Below are 26285 nucleotides of genomic sequence, written 5' to 3' on the forward strand. Positions count from 1 at the left end.
TCAGTCCGCCAGTGTCCAAAGTTACAGCGGATTACCGGCTGACACCTGATGCCTTTCCTTTGCCTTTTCCAGTGGAGGTTTATTCAGTGATTACACATTACAACATGGCAGTATTCCCAGATTCACACTGTTTGCATAGAAACATAGAAAACCTACAGCACAACACAGGCCCTTTGGCTCACAAAGTTGTATCGAACATGTCCCTACCTTCGAAATTACTAGGCTTACCTATAGCCCTCTGTCTTTCTAAGCTCTATGTAACTATCCAAATGTCTCTTAAAAGACCCTGTCGTATCCGCCTCCACCACCGTTGCCGGCAGCCTATTCCACGCACTCACCACTCTCTTCGTAAAAGAAATGTACCCCTGACATCTTATCTGTACCTACTTCCCAGCAACTTAAACCTGTGTCCTCTTGTAGCAACCATTTCAGCTCTGGGAAGAAAGCATCTGACTCTCCACAAGATCAATGCCTCTCATCATCTTATACACCTCTATCAGGTCACCTCTCATCCTCCTTCACTCCAAGGAGAAAAGGCCGAGTTCGCTCAACCTATTCTCATAAGGCATGCTCCCCAATCCAGGCAACATCCTTGTAAATCTCCTCCGCACCCTTTCTATGGCTTCCCCATCCTTCCTGTAGTGAGGTGACCAGAACTGAGCACAGTACTTCAAGTGGGGTCTGACTGGGGTCCTATATAGTTGCAACGTTACCTCTCAGCTCCTAAATTCAATTCCACGATTGATGAAGGCCAAAACGCCGTATGCCTTCTTAACCACAGAGTCAACCTGCGCAGCTGCTCTGAGTGTTCTGTGGACTCGGACCTCAAAATCCCTCTGATCCTCCACACTGCCAAGTGTCTTACAATTAATTGGGGATACAGGGCTACAGATCCCTGAAAGTTGCCTCCCAGGTAGATAGGGCAGTTAAGAAAGCTTATGGGGTGTTAGCTTTCATAAGTCGAGGGATAGCGTTTAAGAGTCGCGATGTAATGATGCAGCTCTATAAAATTCTGGTTAGGCCACACTTGGAGTACTGTGTCCAGTTCTGGTCACCTCACTATAGGAAGGATGTGGAAGCATTGGAAAGGGTACAGAGGAGACTTACCAGGATGCTGCCTGGTTTAGAGAGTATGCATTATGATCAGAGATTAAGGGAGCCAGGGCTTTACTCTTTGGAGAGAAGGAGGATGAGAGGAGACATGATAGAGGTGTACAAGATAATAAGAGGAACAGATAGAGTGGATAGCCAGTGCCTCTTCCCCAGGGCACCACTGCTCAATACAAGAGGACATGGCTTTAAGGTAAGGGGTGGGGAGTTCAAGGGGGATATTAGAGGAAGTTTTTTTACAGAGAGTGTTTGGTGTGTGGAATGTACTGCCTGAGTCAGTAGTGGAGGCAGATACACTAGTGAAGTTTAAGAATTACTAGACAGGTATATGGAGGAATTTAAGGTGGGGGCTTATATGGGAGGCAGGGTTTGAGGGTCGGCACAACATTGTGGGCCGGAGGGCCTGTAATATGCTGTACTATTCTATGTTCTATGTTTTAATATTATATTCTGCCATCATATTTGACCTACCAAAATGAACCACTTCACACTTATCTGGGTTGAACTCCATCCGCCACTTCTAACTCAGTTCTGCATCCGAGCAATGCCCCGCTGTAACCTCTGATAGCCCTCCACACTACCTACAACACCTTCAACCTTTGTGTCATCAGCAAACTTATGAACGCATCCCTCCACTTCCTCGTCCAGGTGATTTATGAAAATCACGAAGAGTAAGGGTCCCAGAACTGGTCCCTGAGGCACCCCACTGGTGACCGAGCTCCATGCAGAATATGACCCTTCTACATCAACTCTTTGCCTTCTGTGGGCAAGCCAGTTCTGGATCCACAAAGCAATGTCCCCTTGGATCCCATGCCTCCTTACTTTCTCAATAAGCCTTGCAGTTACAGATTGTAACACAATTATCATCACCCAGAACAGAACACACTCCAGCTCCTGTGGCACCCACTGATGACGCCCCAGTTCTCACGGACATCCTGCCGTCACACTGTACAGTCCTCCCGAGATAAAAGTTTCTGCCGTACTTCCATTTAAACTCGTTTATTGCAACCTCAGAATTGTGAGATACTCCCCTCGCTCTGATCATTGAGCCGCCGCCAGAGGTATTTACAACCTTTTCAATCATTGCTTGAGATTAACATTTTTAACAATTATATATATTTATTTGTGATTTGTTCTTATGCTTTGATATCCCTATTAATCAGAGTTCCGACACCCATCAGTGCTGTGATGTGCGAAAATTCAAACACGTTCTCCCTCCCACTCACCCGATGTTCCTCTCCACTGAACTGATTCTCGGCCGTTAACGCCAGGCTCACTCCGTTCACCACTGATGATGTCCCAGTCCTCGCTGACATCCTGCCGTCACACGGTACAGTCTTCCCGAAACTAAAGTTCCTGCCGTATTTCCATTTAAACTCGTTTATTCCAGCGTCAGAGAACTGTGAACTGCTCCACTCGCTGTGAGCATTGAGCGGCCACCAGGGATCTGTACTGGGATCCGGGAGCATCGCCTGCTCCAGCCTGTCCTGGTAGAAATCCATCAACAGCAGCAGCTGGAAATCGTCACAGCTTGCCAGGAGCTCGGTGATCACTGAGCTCGGACCTGTGAAGGAAAATGGGGGAAATTAAAGACATTATCGAACACCTATTGGACAGCAAATTTCTCTCTGGATCCTAAAGACGGGGTTTTTGTGCAGCACGTCGCCGAACACAATCTGAAACAGACACAAAAACGTGTTACACTTTGGAAGGACAGATCAGAGAAGGAATTACACAGTGAAAGTCAGGGTAGTGAGTAGTGCACTGACGAACATGGATATGACGCCAGGGATTTTAGTTTATTGAAAGTGGTGTCACGTGCAGTTGGGGTTGTAAAGAAATATTCGGTACATTGGATTTTATAAGTCAAACTGTGAGTAGAGTCGTACAGAAACTGCTGTAAGTATTCGACAGTTCAGGCAGCAACTGTGGAAATCTGTCTACAGTCGATGTTACGGGCCAAGACCCTTTCCAAAACGTCGACACTTTACTCTTTCCCGTAGCTGATGTCTGGCCCGCCGAGCCCCTCAAGCATTTTGTGTGCGTTGCTTAGAATTCCCGATTCTGCAGGTTGTCTCGTCTCAGTTGAATAGGTAAATTGGTATGTCATTTTGGAGTTGTAGGGGGTCGTTCGCGAGTCGTAGTTCGAGTATTGTGTGCAGTTGCAACATGGATCAGCTTTGGAGACACTCAGTTCTCAGTAATTCCACCTGCATTTACCTACTTCAAAAAATTGCCTTCAGCGGGTAAATGCTGCTCTAAATGGTGTCCCGAAAACCTTACAGGCACAGGTAAACCGAGACAGTTTGAATGGTTTGATATACTTAAAATTGCATAAGAAAAAGTTAGAGTAAAATTTAGGAACAGTATTCTGGTTAGTTTGACCTCAGTGGTGTGAATAATGTTCAGCCATAGTAAACACTATGACAGGAGAAAGTTGAAAGGATCGAACAAATCCACCAATGAATTGTAAAGGAGAAATTAAGCTGACTGAATCCACTGGAATGTTCTTGGTGATGCAACTAGCAGAATAGTTAAGGCGAGACCAGAGAATGTGGAGCATTTGGATTTTCAGTAACATCCCACATTGGAGATTCATCGGGAAACTTCAACCACCAGGTGCTGGGGATAAAGTATTTATATGGATACGGAATTAGTTGGTCAACATGACATAAAGTAGGGATAAATGGGTTGTTTTCCAAATGGCAGGGAGTGACCTGTGGGTCACTGGAATTAGTGCCAGGACCCGCGCTGTTCAGATGGCGATTTTGACTATGGAGATAACTGTGACATCTCCACATTTGTTTATGAGACAAATCTGGATGCAGTGGTTATATCTGAAGAAATTCTGATGATTGATTTGAACCGGTGTGGGAAGTTGAGATATACATGTCAGGTACAGAGCAGATGCTGAATATGAGATTGCCCAATTTGGTGTCAACAAAATGATTCCTACATACCCATCTGTTTTCCTGATGTTGTAGCTTCTGGAACCCCTCCCTTACTTGCTGCTTCAGCCATTTTGAGGATGTGTGGGCAGCTTCTGGTTCTCTGTAACAAGCAAAATTAACAGACGGGTCAGACATCAATTAAGGCATAAAGGAGAACTTTGCCATGTCCATTCAGCTACACACTGACAGTAACATGTTCATATCCAATGCAGTCATGATATGGCCTGATCCTTCTGCACACATTCACACCCCCAATCACACAATCCCTGGAGTACCCACGTTGGCCGCATTACCGGCTGATCTGCTCACGCTGTTCAAAGCAAGAACAAGTTTCAGGAACCAGTCCTGTGGCATGGACCCGGAGTGGTGTCATACCGAATTGTGGATCGGTGGAATTTCAATGCAGGTTGGAGAGTCTGAGCAGACAGTACCCACTGCTTTGACCCTCCCACCACTGGTGGCGCTGTGATGATCAACGGACGTCTGTAACAACAGCGTAACCCATAACACTCCTGCTGACCATGCGACTTCCATTCCTCTTGTTGCGGAATTGCGCAGATTTCTTAATCACACCTGATTCTCCTTTCATTTTAACATGGATGTCACTGGCAAGTTTCCATGAAGTTAAATACAGGAGCGATGTTAGAAGGTTTCTAAAGTCTCAGTGGATTAATTTTTGTGCAATTTGCTTTGATGAAACGATTTGCACCATTTCCTCGCCTTTATTAAATCTGTGCCTACTAACAGTGATTATACCTTCACCAGCCTTTACATCTGACCTTCATATATATTAAAAAAAAAACAGCTCATCCTGTGGACTAGTGCGGTACCATGCATCATGATTACATTTAATGCATTTGGTTAAATTTTAATGCATGACTTGTTTATTATCTGATGATCCACTGAAGAGGGAGTGGGACAGCGATTACTGTAACGAAATCTGCCTCCAGGAATCAATGAAAGGCTGCAGATGGGACTGTGAACTTTGAGTATTTGAGTTCGCCTTTCCTTTTGCACGCGGTCCATTAATTTACCAAAATAGGAATTTGCACATTCAAATTGTAGTGGTGCTAATCGTGGTTCAGAACCTGTGGAAGTCAAATTCAAACCTCGGTTATTGACTGGGTTCTTCAAATTAATAAATATTGTGCAGTATTTCCTACTTTCTGAAGACAAGGCTGGGGATAATTTTGACATTTCCAGGCTGGATAAGTTTGTGCTGGAGATAATGTTTACAACGTTCAACCTGACAGTGAAAGGATGATTTGCATTCCCTCTGATGACTGGTGTGTCGTGGGAGATGGAGGATCAGAAGCAACAAGATGACTGTGTGCCAGGGACTCGAGTTCTTTGGGCACAGAGCTCGGAAAAAGCAACACAACTGACTTTTTTAACATCGGAAATCAGCGAGTTGTTTGTTATGTCTCTCCTCTCGCTGCGAAACAGGGACATCTCTTTTCTCCCCTTATTAGGGACAGAGAGAGCCTGTGGTATGTTGAATTACCGGGTGAACGAGTAGGCTTTGTCTGTATCTTTACTGATGCTTTGCCAAACGCTTGAGTGCTCGGTGGAGTGTGCGGATGCTTTTTTGCTGGTGGGGAGGGGCGGTCGTTGTTTTGCTGCTGTTTATGCGTGAGTGAGAGGAGCTGCGGGTTGTCTTTGAGTTTCTAACATTTGACTGTCATTCATACTTTGGGGCACTCCTCTGTTCTCGTGGATATTTGCGAAGAAACATACATTTCTCTGACATTAAATGTACCCATTGAAGCCTATAGATATAATTCACTCTTTAACTTAGCAACAGCGTTAACGATCTATCAATTTGTTAATGTTATTTTTCTGGAAATAAAAAGCTACCAGAATATTTGGATTTTGTAAGTAATGGCTTCTCAGGCTCATAAGCTGCATCGCCCCTCAATATATTCCCCCTGGTGAGGCAAATTGATTTTGTGTGCTATTCATTTTCTTTTCGTTATTAGAGAATGTCCTGGTGAAGGAGTTCTGTTCATTCTATTCAGCCATGCTATAGTACGACTAGTACTAATACTACTACTACTACTACTACCACTACGTCGACTCAGGCCGAGGGGGCCGGCGTCGGGCACGATAACGGACTCTCCACTTCTCCCTGTCCCTCATCAGTGTGTTCAGTTCATCCACATTAGCCGCGCCGCTGTCTTCTAGCAGCATGTTGACCATAGTCTTGGGAGGGCGCCCAGGGCTCATCCTCCCGTGCTTGGGCTCCCATATGATGACTAGGCTGGCAGGTAGCTCGTGGTGGCGTAGACAGTGCCCCGCTAGTTGCAGTCTTCTCGCCTGGATTTTAGTGGTGAGCATCGGTAGGTCGTCATAGAGCTCGACGTTCGTCATGTGCTGTTGCCAACTCACGTCAAGAGCCATTCAGAGCATTTGTGTATAGCAACCATCTACAGACTTTAGTATAGTCTTGGTGAGTGTCCATGTCTCGCATCCGTTCGTGAGAATGGACTCTATGACTGCTATGAAAATCCTCTTTTTAAGCCCTCTGGTCAGGTTCGACATCCAGATTTCCTTCATCTCAATCATAGCCCTCCACGCCAGCACCTTCCGCATCTTTATGTCCTTCTCCGAACTCATCATTCTTGATGAGACCGTGCTATAGCCCATGTTCCAAAATATTGGCTAACCGCAATTAACGTGCATCGATTGCAATGTGCTTCACAGCTAGTGTTCTTAACACGTTCTGTCTAGATTACCCCACAGTCATTTTGACAGTGCTCGGTTTATGGCCTTGTTAGTAACGCTTGCTGTGGAAACAGAGAATTGGCCATAATGAAGCCCCGAGTTGCAACACGAAATATCTCTGCATCTCACTCTTGCTGATCCCAGAAGTGTTGGGTTTCTAACTGGGAAATAGACACCAACGTTATTGACCGATCGCTAAAAATACTGCCGGATTTTAAACATATATTTTAAATATTATTGTGAGATGTAGCATTAAAAGAAGCATGTTTTCTTGCAAATCCGTAACACTTCACAATTTTAACTACAATATTGAACTGCTGGGAATTCCATAAATGGCGAGGGACAAATCTGCTTAACAAAATATCGTTTTGGGTGATTTTAAACAGGTCAGTCTGAAAAACATCACCAAGCAACTACCATCAACAGATGATATGCAATACCAGAGGAAACAACACACTGGACCATTGTTACATCACCATCAATAGGCCTACCGTGCTACTCCACGCCCTCACTTCGGGAAGTCTGATCACCTGGCTGTACTTCTACACCCTGAGTATAGGCAGAGACTGAAGACTGCGGCACCAGCAGTGAGGACCAAGAAGGTTTGGACAAGGGAAGCACAGGAGCCCCTACAGGACTGCTTTGAATCGGTGGACTGGACTGTATTCAGGGATTCATCTTTGAACCTGGATGAGTATGCTGTAGTTGTTACTGACTTCATTAAAACCTGTGTGGATGAGTGTGTGCCCACAAAGACTGACTGTACATTCCCAAACCAAAAGCCACGGATGAACCAGGAGGTATGTCGTCTGCTGAAGCTAGATCTGTGGCATTCAAGTCTGGCAACCCAGGCCTGTGCAGGAACCAGGTATGGTTTGGGGAGGGCTATTTCAAGAACGAAAAAACAATTTCGAAAGACGTAGGAAGCGACTTCGGATGCAGAGCAACTCCGGCAGGGTCTGTACGTCCTAAAAGCGAAACACAATAGCGTGAATGGCGGCGATGCTTCGCTACCAGATGAACTCAATGCCTTCTATGCACGCTTTGAAAGGCAGAACACAACTACAGCCTTGAAAATCCCTGCTGCACCTGATGACCCTGTGATATCTGTCTCAGAGGCCGATGTTAGGCTGTCCTTAAAGAGAGTGAACCCTCGCAAGGCAGAAGGTGCCGATGGCGTACCTGGTGAGGCTCTGAAAACCTGTGCCAACCAACTAGCGGGAGTATTCAAGGACATTTTCAACCTCTCACTGCTACGAGCCGAAGTTCCCACTTGCTTCAAAAGGGCAACAATTATACCAGTGCCTAAGAAGAATAATGTGGGCTGCCCTAATGACTATCGCCCGGTAGCTCTCACATCGACAGTGATGAAATGCTTTGAGAAGTTGGTCATGACTAGTTTGAACTCCTGCCTCAGCAAGGACCTGAACCCACTGCAATTTGCCTATCGCCACAATAAGTCAATGGCAGATGCAATCTCAATGGCTCTCCACACGGCTTTAGACCACCTGGACAACACAAACACCTACGTCAGGATGCTGTTCATCGACTATAGCTCAGCATTTAATACCATCATTCCCACAATCCTAATTGAGAAGTTGCAGAACCTGGGCCTCTTTACCTCCCTCTGCAATTGGATCCTCGACTTCCTAACCAGAAGACCACATTCTGTGCCGATTGGTGATAACATATACTCCTCGCTTATGATCAATTCTAGCGCACCTCAGGGGTGTGTGCTTAGCACACTGCTCTACTCTCTGTATACACATGACTGTGTGGCTAGGCATAGCTCAAATACAATCTACAAATTTTCTGATGACACAGGTATTGTTGGTAAAATCTCCGGTGGTGATGAGAGGGCGTACAGGAGTGAGATATGCCAACTAGTGGAGTGGTGCCGCAGCAACAACCTGGCACTCAACGTCAGTAAGACAAAAGAGCTGATTGTGGACTTCAGCAAGGGTAAGATGAAGAAACACATGCCAATCCTCATAAAGGGATCAGAAGTGGGGAGAGTGAGCAGTTTCAAATCCCTGGGTGTTAAGATCTCTGAGGATTAACCTGGTCCCAACATATCGATGTAGTTATAAAGAAGGCAAGACAACGGCTATACTTTATTAGGCATTTGAAGAGGTTTGGTATGTCAACAAATACACTCAAAAACTTCTACAGTTGTACCGTGGAGAGCATTCTGACAGGCTGTATCACTGTCTGGTATGGAAGGGCTACTGAACAGGACCAAAAGAAGGTTGTAAATCTAGTCAGATTCATATTGGATACTAGCCTACAAAGTACGCAGGACATCTGCAGGAAGTGGTGTCTCAGAAAGGCAGTGTCCATTTTTAAGGACCTCCAGCACACAGGGCATGTCCTTTTCTCACTGTTACCATCAGATAGGAGGTACAGAAGCCTGAAGGCACACACTCAGCGATTCAGGAACAGCTCGTCCCCTCTGCCATCCGATTCCTAAATGGACATTGAATCTTTGGACATTACCTCACTTTTTACAGTATTTCTGTTTTTGCACTGTTTAAAAAAATCTATTCAATATAAGTATGCCGTAATTGTAATACTCGTTTAGTTATTATTATTTTGTTTATTATTTCTCCCCCTGCTAGATTATATTTTGCATTGAACTGCTGCTGCTAAGTTAACAAATTTGACATCACATGTCGGTGATAATAAACCTGATTCTGACTCTGATCTATACCATTATCTAAATCATTTAAATACAGCATACATAGAAGTGGTCCCAACACCAACCCCTGCAGAACACCATTAGTCGCTGGCGGCCAACAAGAAAATGATCCTTTTATTCTCATTCGCTGCCTCTTACCAATCAGTCAATGCACTAACCATGTTAGTACCATTCCTGTAATACCACGGGCACCTATCTTGGTGAGCAGGCTCATGTGTGGCACCATGTCAAAGGCCTTCTGAAAGTCCAGATATACAACATCCACTGCATCCCCTTTGTCTATCCTACTTGTACTCTCCTCAAAGAATTCCAACAGGTTTGACTGGCAGGATTTTCCCTGAAGGAAACCATGTTGACTATATACTATCTTGTTCTGTGTCACCAAGTACTCCATCACATCATCCTCAACAATTGACTCCAACATTTTCCCAACCACTGAGGTCAGGCTAACTGGTCGATATTTTCCTTTTTGCTGTCTTCTTCTGCTGTTTGGAATTTCAGCTTGTCTCCATCAACTCAACAGAGCACATCTGATCACAATATCATTGCTGGGCGGGATCTTGCCCAGCACAGTTGGCTGTCATGTTTCCCTGCAGTGTAGCAGGAACAATATGTAAAATTATAAAATAGAAACTGCTTTAAACTCAGTACATTAGGGTACTTCTGTGAAAGGAGAAATGTGTAAGACCCAGTTACAGAATTAGACTGTCCAAGGTGCTGCGATCTGCTGTATATTTCCAGCATTCACTTTTTTTACTTTAAATTTCCTGTAACTGTAGTTTTTTTCCTCTTCATTTTAATGCACAGATAGTAACTGATTGCAAAATATCAGCAACACCCCAAACTGTGTAAATGTCCCCCCATCCCCACCGGTTTGTTAGTTCTGAGCTCAGTGGGACCCTGGTGTATACATTCCATACAGTCAATACTCACAGCAACCTTTCCTCCCACTGTCATTCTGTTACATTTGCTGCCGAGGCCACTGTCTCTACGCTGAGAGGCGGTGACCAAAGAGAAATAAAAACAAATATGCAACACTTCTTGCAGCTCTGGTGGGCTGTTACCCTGGAAGCGGAGAAAGTGGCTCGCCAAAAGAAACCGAAAAGGGAAATAACAAGCTGAACATTGTATGCGGCGAGTTTCATTATGCCAAAGGTTAACAGTGCAGCCATTTTGTAACGGTGAAACTAAAATTGTAAAGGCTGTTTTTCACCATGCCTCGTGCTGTATTCAATTAATTCTCTAGTAGTTCTGGCTAACAAAAATGATCATTAATATATTAACCTCTGCCGTAAATATACCCAGTGGCAGCCTTACTATCTGTTGCACCAAAGTCCACACATTGACCACTCTTTGGCTGAAGAAGTTTCTCTCATCTCAGTTTTAAAGGGAAACTTCTTTATTCGGAGGCTGTCCTCTCAGACCACAGACTCCCCATCTGTTGGAAACATCCCTCCATGTCCACTGGATCCAGGCTGTTCAGCATTCCGTCGGTTTAAATAAGACCCCGTCCACCTCTGTACTTCTGAACTCCATAGAGTACAGGTCCAGGGTCATCAAATGTTTGTCGCACATACAGCCTCTCATTACAGGGATTACTGTTGTGAATCATGTGAGCAACAGTTGTACTGAACATATTTCCGGGAATAACAGGGAATGTGGTACCAGGATAATTTGCAGGGGAGAAATGTGGTTTCTTCCTCTAAGTATTTTAAAACAAGTGACTAAGCACAGGCCCAGTTCCCGAGGAACAAAGTTAACGATTTGGGTTCACAACCGTTCGTCAGAATGGCTTCAACCATGTCCCGTTTTTGGTGCAGATCCCCAGCATCTTGAGTTTTTGTGCAGCATTTTACACATTATTTCATATTTACACCAGCTAACTTTGAAATTTTTCCCTCTGTATCTTCCCGTCCCCATCTCTCCATCTATCGGTTCTCAGAGTTACGGGTTGGATTCCCATCCAGGTATGAATCACAATTCCCACCCGAACAAGAATTGTTCAGATTTCATTGAAATCACTTTGATGTTTATAAACACTAATTCTTATTCACATTCTCCGGAGCCTCACTGGACAGGAACACTGAAACATCAAGTAAGAAACAGCAGGAGGTGGCCATTCAGCCCCTCTAACCATCAACAAGATGACAGCTGCTCTCCAATCTCAGCCTCATTTTCTCGACCCCTTCGGTCTTCACACATCTACCGATCTGTGTTTTATGTGAAGACGATCAGTGGGACTTCAGCGTCCTCCAGCAATCAGCCCGGTGAATCTCTAAAACAAACACTCTCTAACTTCTTAGATAATCCTGTATGGAAATAATTTCCATCTTCTGCAGCCCCGTGTTGCCCCAACCACTCACCTCCCACCCCTGTCACTATTTTCACCTTCCCACCTCCCCCCTCACCTGGATCCACCTCTCACTCCCCAGCTCTTGCCCCATCCCCACCCCTCACCTCTTTTCTCTGACTATTTCCCGTCCACTCTCAGTCCAGAGGGAGGGTCTCGGCCCGAAATGTTGACGGTCCATTTCCCTCCACAGATGCTGCCCGACCCACTGAGTTCCTCCGGCAGTTTGTTCTTTGGTCTGTATGACCCGTGTTAGTGTGGGGAGCGGGATTTTACACCAAATTCCAGGTACAATCTCAACAAAGCACAAATAATTGTTATGGTAATTACCATACTTAAACATGATGAAAGCTTGCTAATGCTGGAAATCGAAAACAACACACACAAAATGCTGGAGGAACTCAGCACAACAGGCAGACCACGAGCCTTTTTGGACCACGAGCCTTTTTCATTACTGAGGAGGAGGGGGAAGATATCTGAATAGAAAGGTCGGGGAGGAGAGAGAAGCGACCTGGAAGGTGATAGCTGAATTCAGGTGATGGGTAGGTCAAGGGCTGGAGAAGAAAGAATCAGAGAGTTGTCAATAGGATAAAGGGAAAGAGGGGATCCAGGAGGAAGTAATAGGCTGGTGAGCAGAAATGAAAGTTCAGAGTGGGGAATAGAGAAGTGTGTGTGTGGAGGGGGGGGGGATTGTTTACTGGAAGGATAATTCAATATTCATGCAATCGGGTTGGAGGGTACCCAGATGGAATATAAGGTGTTGCTCCTCCACTCTGAGGGTGGTCTAATCTTGGCACAAGAGGAGGCCATCGATCGAGACTTCGGAATGGGAATAAGAATTAAATTGTTTGACCACTGCGAAGTCCCCCATGTGCCAGATAATACAGAGATGCTCAACAAAACGGAATCCTAGTTTATGGCGGCACTCACCAATGTAAATGAGTCCGCATCGGGAGCACGGGACACAATAGATGATCCCAGCAGATTCGCAGGTGAAGTGTTGCCTCACTTGGAAGCACTGTTCCGGGTTCTGAATGGATGTGAGGGAGGAGGTGTACGGGTAGGTGTAGTACTCAGGCCGTATGTAGGGATAAGTATCTGGAAGAAGATTAGTGAGGAGGGATGAATGATCAAGGAAATTGTGGAGCGAGTGATCCCTGTTGACCCCTGTTTGTGACATCCGAAACAGATTTGCTTAAATGCAATCCTTACATTCATTAGTTATCTCTACATTGCAATATAAACATGATATATTCCAGACAGTGAATGCTCAAGGCATCCGGGCCTCCACGCCGGCTCCTGAGGCCACTGAGGGGTAGTGACCAGAGAGTGATAAAAAATGTTCAACACTCTGCAGCTCTGGTGGGCTGTTACCCTGGTGATGGAGGAAGTGGCTCAGCAGAACTAACTGAAAATAGGAAATAAAGAACTCAACCTCACATGCTCTGAGTTTTATTATGACAACGATGAATATTGAGCTCTCAGTCATTTTGTAATGGGCAGGCTAAAATTGCAATGGCTGTTTTAACCCTGTCTCAAGGTGTATCCATTAAATCTGTTGGTATTTACGTTTCTACAGAACTTCCAGCAGTGCAGAAACTGGTCCAAAATCAAAACACATTGTTCGATGCGGCCGGTCTGTTCCAAATGTCACTATAGGATATTTACATAAGGACATCACACAATGCATTGTGGTGATAACCATTAAGTGTTCTTCTTTGTTCAATTAAGTGGTTAAAAATTCCATTATATTCTTGCGTCTGCAAATACCCTATAACCTCGATCAAACCCTGGCATTGATACAGGTGATATTCAGATCCTGCTACTGCACAGAAGGATGGAAGAGAAGGTCCCCAGATACAACTGAATAGATTGAGGTTGTGACTCAGATCCTACACTCCCCTACTGTTGAAAACATCTTGCCCCTTTCGCACTATCCAGTCCTCGGGATTTCATTCACGTTTCTGTTCCCAGAGTCGCCACCCCTCCATTGCGAACAGGCCCAGAGACACCAAATGCCACTCATACATAAAACCTTTCATTCCAGAATCACTCTTGTGAAACTGTTATGTACACATTTCCATGAATAGCAGACAAGCTGGTTGCAGGATAATCTATTGATTCCTTGGAGCGCAGGAGAATGAGGGGGGAGATGCTAGCAGGGGTTCCCAGACATTTTTTTTTTGTCATGGACCCCTACCATTTACGGGAGGATCTGTGGACCCCAGGTTGGGAACCCCTGCTGGAGGTAAACAAACCTATGATGGTGTAAATAGGGTGAATGTTGGCAGGCTTTTGCCCTTCATGTTCAGTGTGGTCATAGGCTTAGAGTAAAAAGTGAAATATCTAAAGGGAATCGAGGGTAGGAACTATTTCACTCAGAGGGTGGCACGAATGCGGATGCAGGTTTCAAATGCAGTATTTAGGAGACGTTTGCATGTGTATATGGATGAAGGAGGTATCGAGGGATATGGTCTGGGTGCATGTGGATGGGTTCAGGCAGAGGAAGGCACAGACTAGATGGGCCGAAAGCCCTCTTTCTGTGCTGAAAGGGAACGAATTTAAATTGAACGTCCTACACAAGTCTATTTCCCAGGAGACTTAAATCATTTCAACGTAATGTTTGAAAATGCTGCAAATACAAGAAACACTACAGATAAAGAGGATAAAAGTTAATGCTTCAGCTCCAACTCCCTGTGTCGGAATGGTTTCAAACATTTTCGGATCTGATTTCAGGTCTCGAACAACTTGAATATTTCTTTATTTTCCAGCTGCTCAAAGACAGGCGACAGGAGCGGGAACTTCCAGACACGGTGAAAATACTGAACCCGAGGTAGATAACCAACGATGCAAACACTACACAGCTTGTTCCAGATACTCATTCGCTCTGTGTACTGATATTACCTCTCAGGTCTCTCTGATCTCTACGCTCGTTTGTATCTGTGCCCTTTGACTTTGGGCTCCCCAACCCTGGGGAACAATCCTTGGTCTATTTGACTGGGCATCAACGGCATTGCAGACTGCGTTAGGGAAAATAGCTTTGACTGTACCAGTGATGCCCCCCATGCTCTAAACGATGCTTGACCTACCTGCCGCATTTTATACATTATTTCATATTTACACCAGCTACATTTCTTTTAATGTTTCCATGGTACTTTCGCCGTCCCCATCGCTCTCCACACCCCAACCCGTCTCAGAGTTATGGGTTCGATTTCCATCCCCATCTGACACACAATTCAGACCTGAATGGATATTGTGCAAGTTTCATTCAACCAAATTCTATGTTCATAAACACTAATTTCTATTCACATTCCTCTGGGGCCTCACTGGACAGGAACACTGAAACATCAAGTGAGAAACAGCAGAAGTTGGCTAGTCAGCCCCTCCAACCATCAACAAGATGACGGCTGCTCTTCCATCTCAGCCATACGTTCCTGCCCAATCTTCATTTCCTCGATCCCTTCAGTCTGCACACATCTGCCGACCTGTTTCATGTCAAGGCGATCAGTGATCATCATCGTCCTCCAGGGATCAGTCTGCTGAATCTCTAAAACAAATACTCTCTAATCTCCTTGATAATCCTCCATGGAATTAAAATCCATCTTCGGCAACCCCGTGTTGCCCCAACTACTCACCTCCCACCCGTCATTATTTCCACCTTCCCACCTCCCCCTCACCTGGATCCACCTCTCACTCCCCAGCTCTTGCCCCATCCCCACCCCTCACCTCTTTTCTCTGACTATTTCCCGTCCACTCTCAGTCCAGAGGGAGGGTCTCGGCCCGAAATGTTAACGGTCCATTTCCCTCCACAGATGCTGCCCGACCCACTGAGTTCCTCCGGCAGTTTGTTCTTTGGTCTACATAACGAAATGTGTTAGTATGGGGAGCAGAATTTTAACACCATATTCCAGATATAATCTCAACAAAGCCTAAACAATTGTTACAGTAATTACCACACTTAAATATGAGAAAGCCTGCAAACGCTAGAAATCCAAACAATACACACAAAATACTGGAGGAACTCAACACATCAGGCAGTATCTATGGAAAAGAGTAAACCGTCGACATTTCAGGCAAAGAGCCTTCCTCATTACTGAGGAGGAGGGGGAAGATATCTGAATAAAAAGGTAAGGGAGGGGAGAGAGGCGAGCTGGAAGGTGTCAGGTGAAGTCAACTGTAGGACAGGTCAAGGGCTGGAGATGAAAGAATCAGAGACTTGTCAATAGGAGAAAGGGAAGCGGTGGTGGGGGGGGGGGAGGATCCAGGGAGAAATAATAGTTTCGTGAGGGTAAGTTAAAGTTCAGATTGGGGAATAGAGGAGTTTTTTTTGGGGGAGGATGGGAATTGTTTACTGCAAGGATAATTTAATATTCATTCAATCATTTTGGAGGGTACCCAGATGGAATATAAGGTGTTGCTCCTCCACTCTGAGGGTGGTCTCATCTTGGCACAAGAGGAGGCCACCGATCGAGATGTGGGAATAGGAATCAGAATTAAATTGTTTGATCACTGCGAAATCCCCCATGTGCCAGATAATACAGAGATGCTCAACAAAATGGAATCCTAGTTTATGGCGGCACTCACCAATGTAAATGAGTCCGCATCGGGAGCACGGGACACAATAGATAAGCCCAGCAGATTCACAGGTGAAGTGTTGCCTCAGCTGGAAGGACTGTTTTGTGTCTGAATGGAGGTGAGGGAGGGGGTGTCCAGGTAGGTGTAGGACTCAGGCCGCTTGCAGGGATAAGTGGATGGAGGGAGATTAGAGAGGAGGGATGAATGAACAAGGGAATTGTGGAGGGAGTGATCCCTGTTGAAGGAAGAAGGCGGTAGCGAGTGAGGAAGGTAAGGATATGTTTAGATGTAATATCTCTTTGGATAACACTGTGCCAGTTCCGTTATCCAGAAGTCCCATCCCAGGATTATAGCCCAAGCACCAACACTCCCAGGACTCTTTCCTGTTAGTAATATTCAGCAGTGTCTCGTGTAATCCCACTTCTAAAATTAACACTCCGCTCCATCCCATAACAGGGCTAGAACCCGATAATGATTTAACCGGGTGGGGAACCCGGACCATGGGTCACCAGTGGGTGGGAATATATTTTAACTTGTCTCCAGCAGGTCAGTTGAGCACATATATTTATTAACTTATTGCGGAGCGGGACCTGGATCAGTGCAATTCACCGTCACATCTCCCACAGTGAAACAATAAGAAAATGCTTTTAATATAAAATTGAAAATAAATCACTGGAAACTCAGTACAGGTTTTTGCCATTGTTATGCACAAATATTGCTGACTGCAAGATGTTTGTGACATCCTGAAGAGATTTGCATAAATGCAATCCCTACATTAATTCGTTATCTCTTTATTGCAATAGAAACATCATATATTCCGTACAGTGAATGCTCAAGGCATCCAGACATCCACACCGGTTTCTGAGGTCACTGAGGGGCGGTGACCAGAGAGTGATAAAAATGTTCAACACTCCTTGCAGCTCTGGTGGGCTGTTACCCTGGTGATGGGGGAAGTGGCTCAGCAGAACTAACTGAAAATAGGAAATAAGGATCAACTCACATGCTCTGAGTTTCATTATGACAAAGATGAATACTGAACCCTCAGCCATTTTGTAATGGGGAAGCTAAGATTCCAATGTCTGTTTTAACCCTGTCTCGAGGTGCATCCAGTAAATCTGTTGGTATTTCCATCTCCACAGAACTTCCAGTAGTGCAGAAGCTGTTCCAAAATCAAATCCACGTTGTTGGATGCGGCCTATCCACTCCAGATGGCAACTATGGGATATTTACAAAAGATGTCACACAATGCTTCATGTTGATAACCATAAAGTTTAATTGTTTGTTCAATTAAGTGGTTAAAATGCCATTATATTCTTGAGTCTGCAAATAGCTTATATCAATGATCGACCGCAGGCATTGATACAGGTTCAATTCAGATGTGGCTACTGGACAGAATGATGGAAGGGAAGGTCCCCAGGTACAATTGAATGGATTGAAATTGTGACCTCAGTTACTAGACTCCCCTGCTGTTGAAAACATCTTGACCCTATCCACTCTATCTAGACCTCTGGAGTTCATTGGGGTTCCTGTTCCGAGAGTCACCACCCCTCCATTGAGAACAGGCCCAGAAACACCAAATGCTCCTCATACATAAAACTTTTTATTCCAGAATCACTCTTGTGAACTTTGTAAACAACAACTGTAATGGGTGCTTTTCCAGGGATACAGACAATTTGGTGGCAGAATAATTTATTGAGCCAAATATTTCTCACTGCCCAATTAACTGTCAGAAAAGATCAGCGTGCTATCTAGACAAGGAACCGAAAGGGATGGGGTAGATCTTCAATACCTTTTGTTTGCCTGTATTTATTTGGGAGAGAGATACAGAGAATATAGAAATCGGGAAACGTTAATCTTGTTATGGATTGTATACAGATTGCGGAACAGGTGCTTGCTGAATTAGAAAAGTTAAATCCCCAGGGCCTGACAAAGTGTACCTCGGACCCTGTGGGAGGCCTGCAGAAACTGCTCGAACACTGGCAGAGACATTTAAAATGTACAGAGCTATGAGTGATATGCCGGAGGATGGGAGGATAGCTGGTTTTGCTCATTTAGGCCAGAGAGGCTCGAAAGGTAAGAAGGGATATTATAGGCACGTGATCCTGACATCAGTCTTGGGTCTGTCATTGGATCCTGACGTCAGTCTTGGGTCTGTCATTGGATCCTGACATCAGTCTTGGGTATGTCATTGGAAGGTATTTTAATAAACAGAATTTATAAAATTTCGAAAGACCGGGCCTGATGAGAGATAGTCAGCCTGACAGGTCATGTCTAATCAAATTATTCAAATATTTGAGGAAGTTATCAAGAAGTTTGATGAAGGTAATGTGGGTGTCATTGCCTACATTGATATTAACAGGGCGTTTGAAAAAAGTTCTGTATGGGAGGCTGGTCCAAAAGGGAAAGGTCCTTAGAATTCAGGATGAAGCGAGTGCAGAAGCCAGAGAGTGCTTGCAAATGGTTGTCTCTCCGAACGTAGGCATGAGACTCGCGGAGTGCTGCAGGTATTGATATTAATGAGTTAGATAACAGATGGAAATGCGGCAAACTGGAGCAGAAAATATGTGAATGGTCCCCGACGTTATAAGTTTGACTTTAACCTCACAATGTAACTTGTTACGACCTTGCACCACATGGCTACCTGCTCTTTAGTTTCTCTGGAACCATAATGCTTTGTTACACTCTGTTATTGTTTACTTTATATCACCTGAATGTCCTGTTGTGCTCTATTGATCTGTATGGATGAGATGCTAAACAGGGTTTTCATTGCACCTCGGTACATGAGAATAATAAGCAGGTTTCCTATTTGAATTGTGTGGAGATTATGGACAGGCTGGGCCCAAAATTCAAAAAAAAAACAATAACAACTGAGTTGCAAAGAGGGTTGCAGTGGTTGTGCAATTTCCTTACAGGTTAATATACAGGTTTAGTTGATGGTGGAGAAGGCAAATGCGATCTTTGCATTCATTTGAAGAGGACTGTAATATAAAAGAAAGGATGGACTGTTGAGAATTTATAAAGTCCTGATGAGGCAACCCTTAGAGTATTCTTAGCAGGTTTGAGCCCCTAACATGAGAAAAATGTGTTAAAAATGGAGAGGATTAAAAGGCGGTTCAGGAAAATGATTCCAGGTTTGATTTCAAAGAACGTGTTCCCGTGATGTACTATTCTATGTTCCATGGGATGTTCTATCTCCATTCGACCATACCATATAGGAGCAGAATTAGGCCATTTAGCCCATCGAGTCTACTCCACAATTTCATTATGTCTGATCCAAGTTTCCTGTCATTCCCAGTCTCCTACCTTTTCACCACACCCTTTCATGGCCTGATCAATCAGCGATCTATCAACCTGTGTCTGAAATATACACAAAGATTTGGTCACAACAGCTACCTGTGGGGGAAAAATAAACTTCCACAGATTCGACATTCCATGGCAAAATAAATTCCTGCTCACACCGTTCTGATAGGACGCCCCTCTATTTTGGGGTAGAGTCATCTGCTCATAGACTCTGCTACCAGAGGAACCATCATCTCCACATAAACTCTGTCAAGGCTTTGCACCAGTCGATAGGTTTCAATACGGTCACCCTTCCTTCCTCGGAATTCCAGTGAACACTGGCCCAGAGCCATCAAACGCTGTTCATATGACAAGCCAATCAATCGTGGAAGCATTTCCGTGAGCAGCCTTTGAACCCCATACAGTTTCAGCACATTCCTTTCGAAGTTAAGAAGCCCAAAACTGCTCACAATACTCCAAGTGTGGCCTGGATATTATAAAGTTTCAACATTGCATTCTTGCTTTTATATTCTAATCCTCTTGAAATGAATGCTAACATCGCCTTTGCCGTCCTCACCACAGCCCCAACCTGCAAATTAATCATTAGGGAATCCTGCACAAGGACCTCCAAGTACCTTTGAACCTCATTTTTCTGTTGTATTTAGAAAATAACTAACCCTTTCATCTCGTCTATCAAAGTGCATGACCATACTCTTCTTGACACTGTATTCCACTTTTTGACCAGTTTCCTAATCTGTCTATGTCCTTCTGTTGCCTTTCTAATTCCTCAAAGTCACATGTCCCTCCACCTTTCTTCACACTGTCTGCAAACTGTGCAACAAAGCCATCAATTCCATCGCCCAAATATTTAACATATAACGTAAAAGAATCGGTCCCAACACGGGCCTTTGTGGAATATCACTAGTCACTGGGAGAAATTCAGAAAAGTTTATTTTATTCCCACGCTTTGCCCCATTACAATCAACCACTGCTTTAAGAATACCAAAATCTGTCTTGCAATACCATGATCTCGTCGCTTGTCAAGGAACCTTATATGTGGCAGAGTAAAGAAGACCTTCTGAAAATCCAAATACACAGCACCAACTGCTTCTCCTTTGTCTATTATGCTTGTTATTTCTTCAAAGAACTCCGTCAGATTTATCAGGCAAGATTTTCCCTTGAGGAAATCCAGTAGACTATGGCCCACTTTATGACGGGTCTCCAAGTACCCTGAGACCGCATCCTTAATAATCGACACCAATATCTTCCCAAATACTGAGGTCAGAGAAACTGGCATATAGGTTCCCAAACACGAGGTAATCTGCAGATGCTGGAAATTCAAGCAACACATTCAAAGTTGCTGGTGAACGCAGCAGGCCAGGCAGCATCTCTAGGAAGAAGTACAGTTGACGTTTCAGGCCGAGACCCTCGGTCAGGACAAATCCTCCAACTTCCCACAAATTGCTGCTCTGCTGGCATCTCATCATTTCCAATCAATTCTGGCAAATTCCCCTCTCATGCCTCTGTAGTTCCCACCATTGTAATGCTGCTACTTCTGTAATATCAATTGGTCTGTCTTTAGCTTCTCCTTCTTTAGTTTCTATTTGACTCCCACTAGCTGACAGACAGGGGACAGTAAGAGGGACTTTCCAAACACGGATTGAACACTAAACCCCGGGTCCATGTTTACTGCTGCAATCATGGAACAGCCCATTAACTCACAGCCTCTCACTGTGAGGGAAGGAATGGCAACTCATTCTCTTCTTGTTTCCAAAGGAACTCCAGAGCCAAACATCTGAGCACAAAACATTAATACTAACGCATCATTTCATACGCCTGGGCAGCTTGAAAGACGGTTCCATTATATATGTGTCAAAACCTGTATGGTATTCCAGGATCCGTCCTCACTGGATCCCAACCCACCCCCAAGATTTTCGCAAGTCTACCCCCTGTCTCACACAGGATAGTGTAATCAGAATTCCTCGCAAACTGTTGTCCGAGTCGTCTGCTTCATTGCGGAAGGAGGAATGCCCAATGTCATCTGTAGAAGCAGTGAGCTCGGGGGAAATCCAAACAGTGGGAATTCCATATTCCTGGACCCCCATCCCAGGATTATAACGAATGGGCCAGCACTCCCAGGACTCTTTACTGCCGCTAATGTGCCGCGGTGTCTCAGCTATTCCCAGTTCAAACACTAACACTCCTACACCAACCCGTGACCGAATTGTAACCTGAGGAACCTGTGTCTGGACGGGGGTCGAGGTTGTGTTCCGGCCCGTGGTTCAAAAATGGCCCGGGATACATTTCAGCTTGTCTCCACATATAAATTGGACATATTGTTGATTATATTATTGTTGAGCGGGTTCTACACCATGTCATTTAGCTGCCACGTTTCCCGTAGCGGAACAGGAATGATATATTTTTAACATTAAATAATAAATGTAGCCCTGGAAAGAAAGTATCGAGATTTTTCTTTTCTTTTGATTCACAAATATTGAATGATTTGCAATTGTTTGTGACATTATAAAAAGATTTGAAAAAATACAATCCCAACATTCATTCATCATCTCTTCATTCCAGCACAGACATCGTATATTCCAACAGTAAATGCTCACAGCATACTGGAATCCACACTGGATCCAGAAGCCACCGTCTCTCCGCTAAGGGGCCAATCAGGAATCTATCCTTTCATGCTCTGAACAATCAGGAATCTATCAAACTCTGTCTTAAATACACACAACGATTTGGCCACCACAGCTGCCTGTGCAAAAAAAAAAAAAAAAAAAATTATCCACAGATTGGACATGCCATGGCAAAATAAATTCCTGCTCACCCCGTTCTAATAGGGCGCCTATTATTCTGAGGTAAACTAACCCACCAGAGGAACCATCATCTCAACATCAACTCTATCAAGGCTTTTCACCATTCGATAGGTTTCAATAAGGTCAGCCTTCATTCCTCTGAATTCTAGTGAATACTGGCCCAGAGCCATCAAACGCTATTCATACGACAAGCTATTCAATCGTGTAATCATTTCCGTGAACAACTTTTGAACCCTATACAATTTCAGCACATTTCTTTCGACATTTAGAGGCCTAAACTTGTTCACAACACTCCAAGTGCGGCATCACCAGTGCTTTATAAAGTTTCAACATTACATCCTTGCTTTTATATTCTTTTCCGCTTGAAATACATGCTAAGATTGCATTTGCCGTCCTCACCTTGCCTCAACCTGCAAAATAATCATTAGCGAATCCTGCACAAGGACGCTTAAGTCCCTTTGCACCTCCGTTTTCTGCTGTATTTAGAAAATAGCTAACCCTTTCATTTCTTCTAACAAAGAGCATGACCATACACTTCTCGACACTGTATTCCACATCTTGATCAGTTTCCTAATCTGTCCATGTCCTTCTGTAGCCTTTCTAATTCCTCAAAACCACATTCCCCTCCACCTACCTTCATACTGTCTGAAAATTTGCAACAAAGCCATCAATTCCATTGTCCAAATCTTTGACATATAACGTAAAAGAATCGGTCCCAACACAGGCCGTTGTGGAATATCACTAGTCTCTGGGAGAAATTCAGAAAAGGTTTCTTTTGTTCCCACGCTTTTCTCCCTGCCAATCAACCACTGCTTTATCCATGTCAGAATCTTTCTTGTAATACCGTGATCTCGTCACTTGTTAAGCAACCTTATGTGCGGTAGCGTAACGAAGATCTTCTGAAAATCCAAATACACAGCATCAACCGATTCGCATTTGTCAATCATGCTTGTTATTTCTTCAAAGAACTTCATCCGATTTGTCAGGCAAGATTTTCCCTTGAGGAAATCATGCCAACTACGACCTATTTAATGACGGGTCTCCAAGTACCCTGAGACCACATCTTTAATAATCGACTCCAATATCTTCCCACCTACTGAGGTCAGACAAACTGGCATATGGGTTCCCTTCTGTCCTATTCCTTTCTTAAAGGTGAAGTGACATTTGCAATTTTCCAGTCTTCCGGAACCATTACAGAAGCTAGTGATTCTTGAAAGAACATTATTAATGTCTCACCATATCTGCAGCCCCCGCTTTTAGAATTCTCGGTCACGCTATCTAGTTCAGGTGAGATATCTAACTTCAGACGTTTCAGTTTCCCAAGAAATATCTCTCTAGCTATGGTAACATCACACACTTGATGTTCCCGACACCTGGTGTTTCCAATATTCTGCTAGTGTCTTCCTGCATGAGGACTGGTGCAAAATACTTATTCAGTTCGTCCGCCATTCACTGTGCCCCCTTACTACATCCCCAGTAAGGTATTGCAGCGTTCTGATATCCAGTCCTGCCTCTTTTTCACACTTTATGTATCTGTACAAACATTTACAAACCTCCTTAATATTATTGGCTCGTTTACTTTGGTATTCTACCTTTACTTTTTTAACAACTTTTGTTGCCTTTCTGTTTGTCTCCACAGATAAATTGATTATATTGATGATTATTTTATTATTGAATGGGATCTACACCAGGTCAGTTAGCCACAACTTTTCCCGTAGTGGAACAGGAAAATTATATTTTAGTATTAAATAGTAAATATAGCCTTGGGAACAGAGTATAGAGACTTTTCTCTTCTTTTAATTCACAAATATTGACTGACTGCAAGATGTTTGTGACCTTCTAAAAAGATTTGCATAAATACAATCCCAACATTCATTAGTCATCTCTTTATTCCAGCACAGACATCATATATTCCAGACAGTAAATCCTCGAAACCACACTGAATCCTGAGGCCACTGTCTCTCCGCTAAGGGGCTCTGACTACAGAGTGATAAAAATCCTCAACACTCCTTGAAGCTCTGGTGGGCTGTTTCCCTGGTGACTGAGGAAGAGGCCCACCAGAACTTAACGAAAAAGGAAGCAACATTCAACCTCATATTTACTGAGTTTCATTATGACCACAGTGAGTACTGAACACTCAGCCATTTTATAATGGTGAAACTAAAATACCAGTTGCAGTTTTAACCCTGTCGAAGTACATCCAGTAATTTTGCTGGTAGTTCCAACTCTACAGAACTTCAGCAGTGCAGAAGCTGTTCCAAAATAAAGCACTTTGTTCAATACGATAATTCTGCTTCAAACGTCGGTTATCTGTTATTTAAAAAGTACATTATATTGTGGTGATATTAATGAAGTTTTCGTCTTTGCTTAGTTAAGCGATTAAAAATTCTATCAAATTTCTGTACCTTCGAATAACGTAAAACTACATTTGACAATACAATCAAGTTCGGCCCCCGCGACTGGATAGATTGTTGGAGGAGAATTTTTCCAGATACAGCTGAATGGATTGTGAGGTTTTGCTCTCAGTTCCTAGACTCTACTGCTGATGAAAACATCTTCACCCATCCACTCTATCGAGACATCAGTATCTGGTAGGTTTCAGTGAAGTTCCTAGTCTCAGTGCCTCCATCCCTCCTTTGAGAAGAGGCCCAAGGACAACAAATGTATTACATAGATAAAGCTTTTCATTCCAAAAAGCTTTCTTGTAAGCTTCGTAAACAACTACTGGGATGAGAATATTTCCATGAATAACAAACTTCTTGGTGGCAGGATAAATAAAAAAGAAAAACCTGTGGTTCCCCTCCTGCCCGATTAACTGGGCAAAAGAACTTTTGAAGATCAGAGTGCAGAACTCTGCAAGGAGCCAAACGAGATGTACTGAGGAGACGATAGAAGGGAGGATGGATTGTCAAGTCACGGATTGTATACAGTTTATAGAACAGGCGCTTGCTCTCTTGCGGTGCATTTGGATGGATAAATCTCCAGGGCCTGACAAGATATTTCCTCTAAGCATTTGGGACGCTATAGCGAAATGCTCAATTTCGATTCATTCCCTTGCAGCGCAGAAGCAGGTCTTTCAGCCCGTCCGTATCATTCCTTGCAATGTCCCATCCACCTGTACCCGTGTAATTTCCCCTGGATTCTTTCAAACCGTAAAGATGCGCTTTTTTCCCACTCCTTGTCTCCTACCTACCAACTACTGCTTTATCCATGCTAGAATTTTTCTGGTCATAACCGTGGCTCGTAGCTTGTACGACTTACCCTACCAGGTGCTGCGTTTAATTAAACCTCTGGTAGTTCTGGCTAACAAAAAGCGATTTCTGGAAAACTCAGTGAGATAGGAGATGCAAGATAATATTTCACAATGAAGTCAAATGTTAGATAATATACTGTACATCATTGAGGTGGGTACACACGGGCTGGAGAGAGGATGCAGAAGATGTGAGTGAATGAGGAGATGGAAACATGTGGGTGAGGGATCAAGGACAGCCACTGGTGGTCATTCAGCAAAACACGGCTACTGAATAATAGGATAGAAAAAGATCCTAAAATGACAAACCTCGATCACTGAACATTAACTTTGGCTTAGGTACATTGCCCCTTCCCAAACCTTATCAAAAAGCCAAAGAAAATATCCCATCCGGATACATAACGACTTTATAAGTCTACCACTCTACCCTTGACTGAAAGGACCTGCAGAACACTGTGGGCACAGCGGAGGACATGGCAGAAACCAGACTCCTCCCTGGACCATGACTGCATTTACCATTGCATCA

At 44.0% G+C, this 26285-nt stretch overlaps 1 protein-coding gene across 1 annotated transcript in view; it reads right to left on the bottom strand.

Moving 5' to 3' along the window:
- Nucleotides 1–26285, bottom strand: part of LOC140208360 (NACHT, LRR and PYD domains-containing protein 3-like) — a 49748-nt gene that overhangs the window by 22431 nt on the left and 1032 nt on the right. The window contains exons 2-3 of the mRNA XM_072276962.1: nt 4071–4161; nt 2337–2674 (exon numbers count right to left, since the gene is read on the bottom strand). Of these exons, the coding sequence (XP_072133063.1) occupies nt 2337–2674; nt 4071–4131 (399 nt within the window). The 5' untranslated portion in view covers nt 4132–4161. The remainder of the gene's footprint in view (nt 1–2336; nt 2675–4070; nt 4162–26285) is intronic.

Source organism: Mobula birostris, chromosome 13 (genome assembly GCF_030028105.1).
Source record: "Mobula birostris isolate sMobBir1 chromosome 13, sMobBir1.hap1, whole genome shotgun sequence".
Lineage (NCBI taxonomy): Eukaryota > Metazoa > Chordata > Chondrichthyes > Myliobatiformes > Myliobatidae > Mobula > Mobula birostris.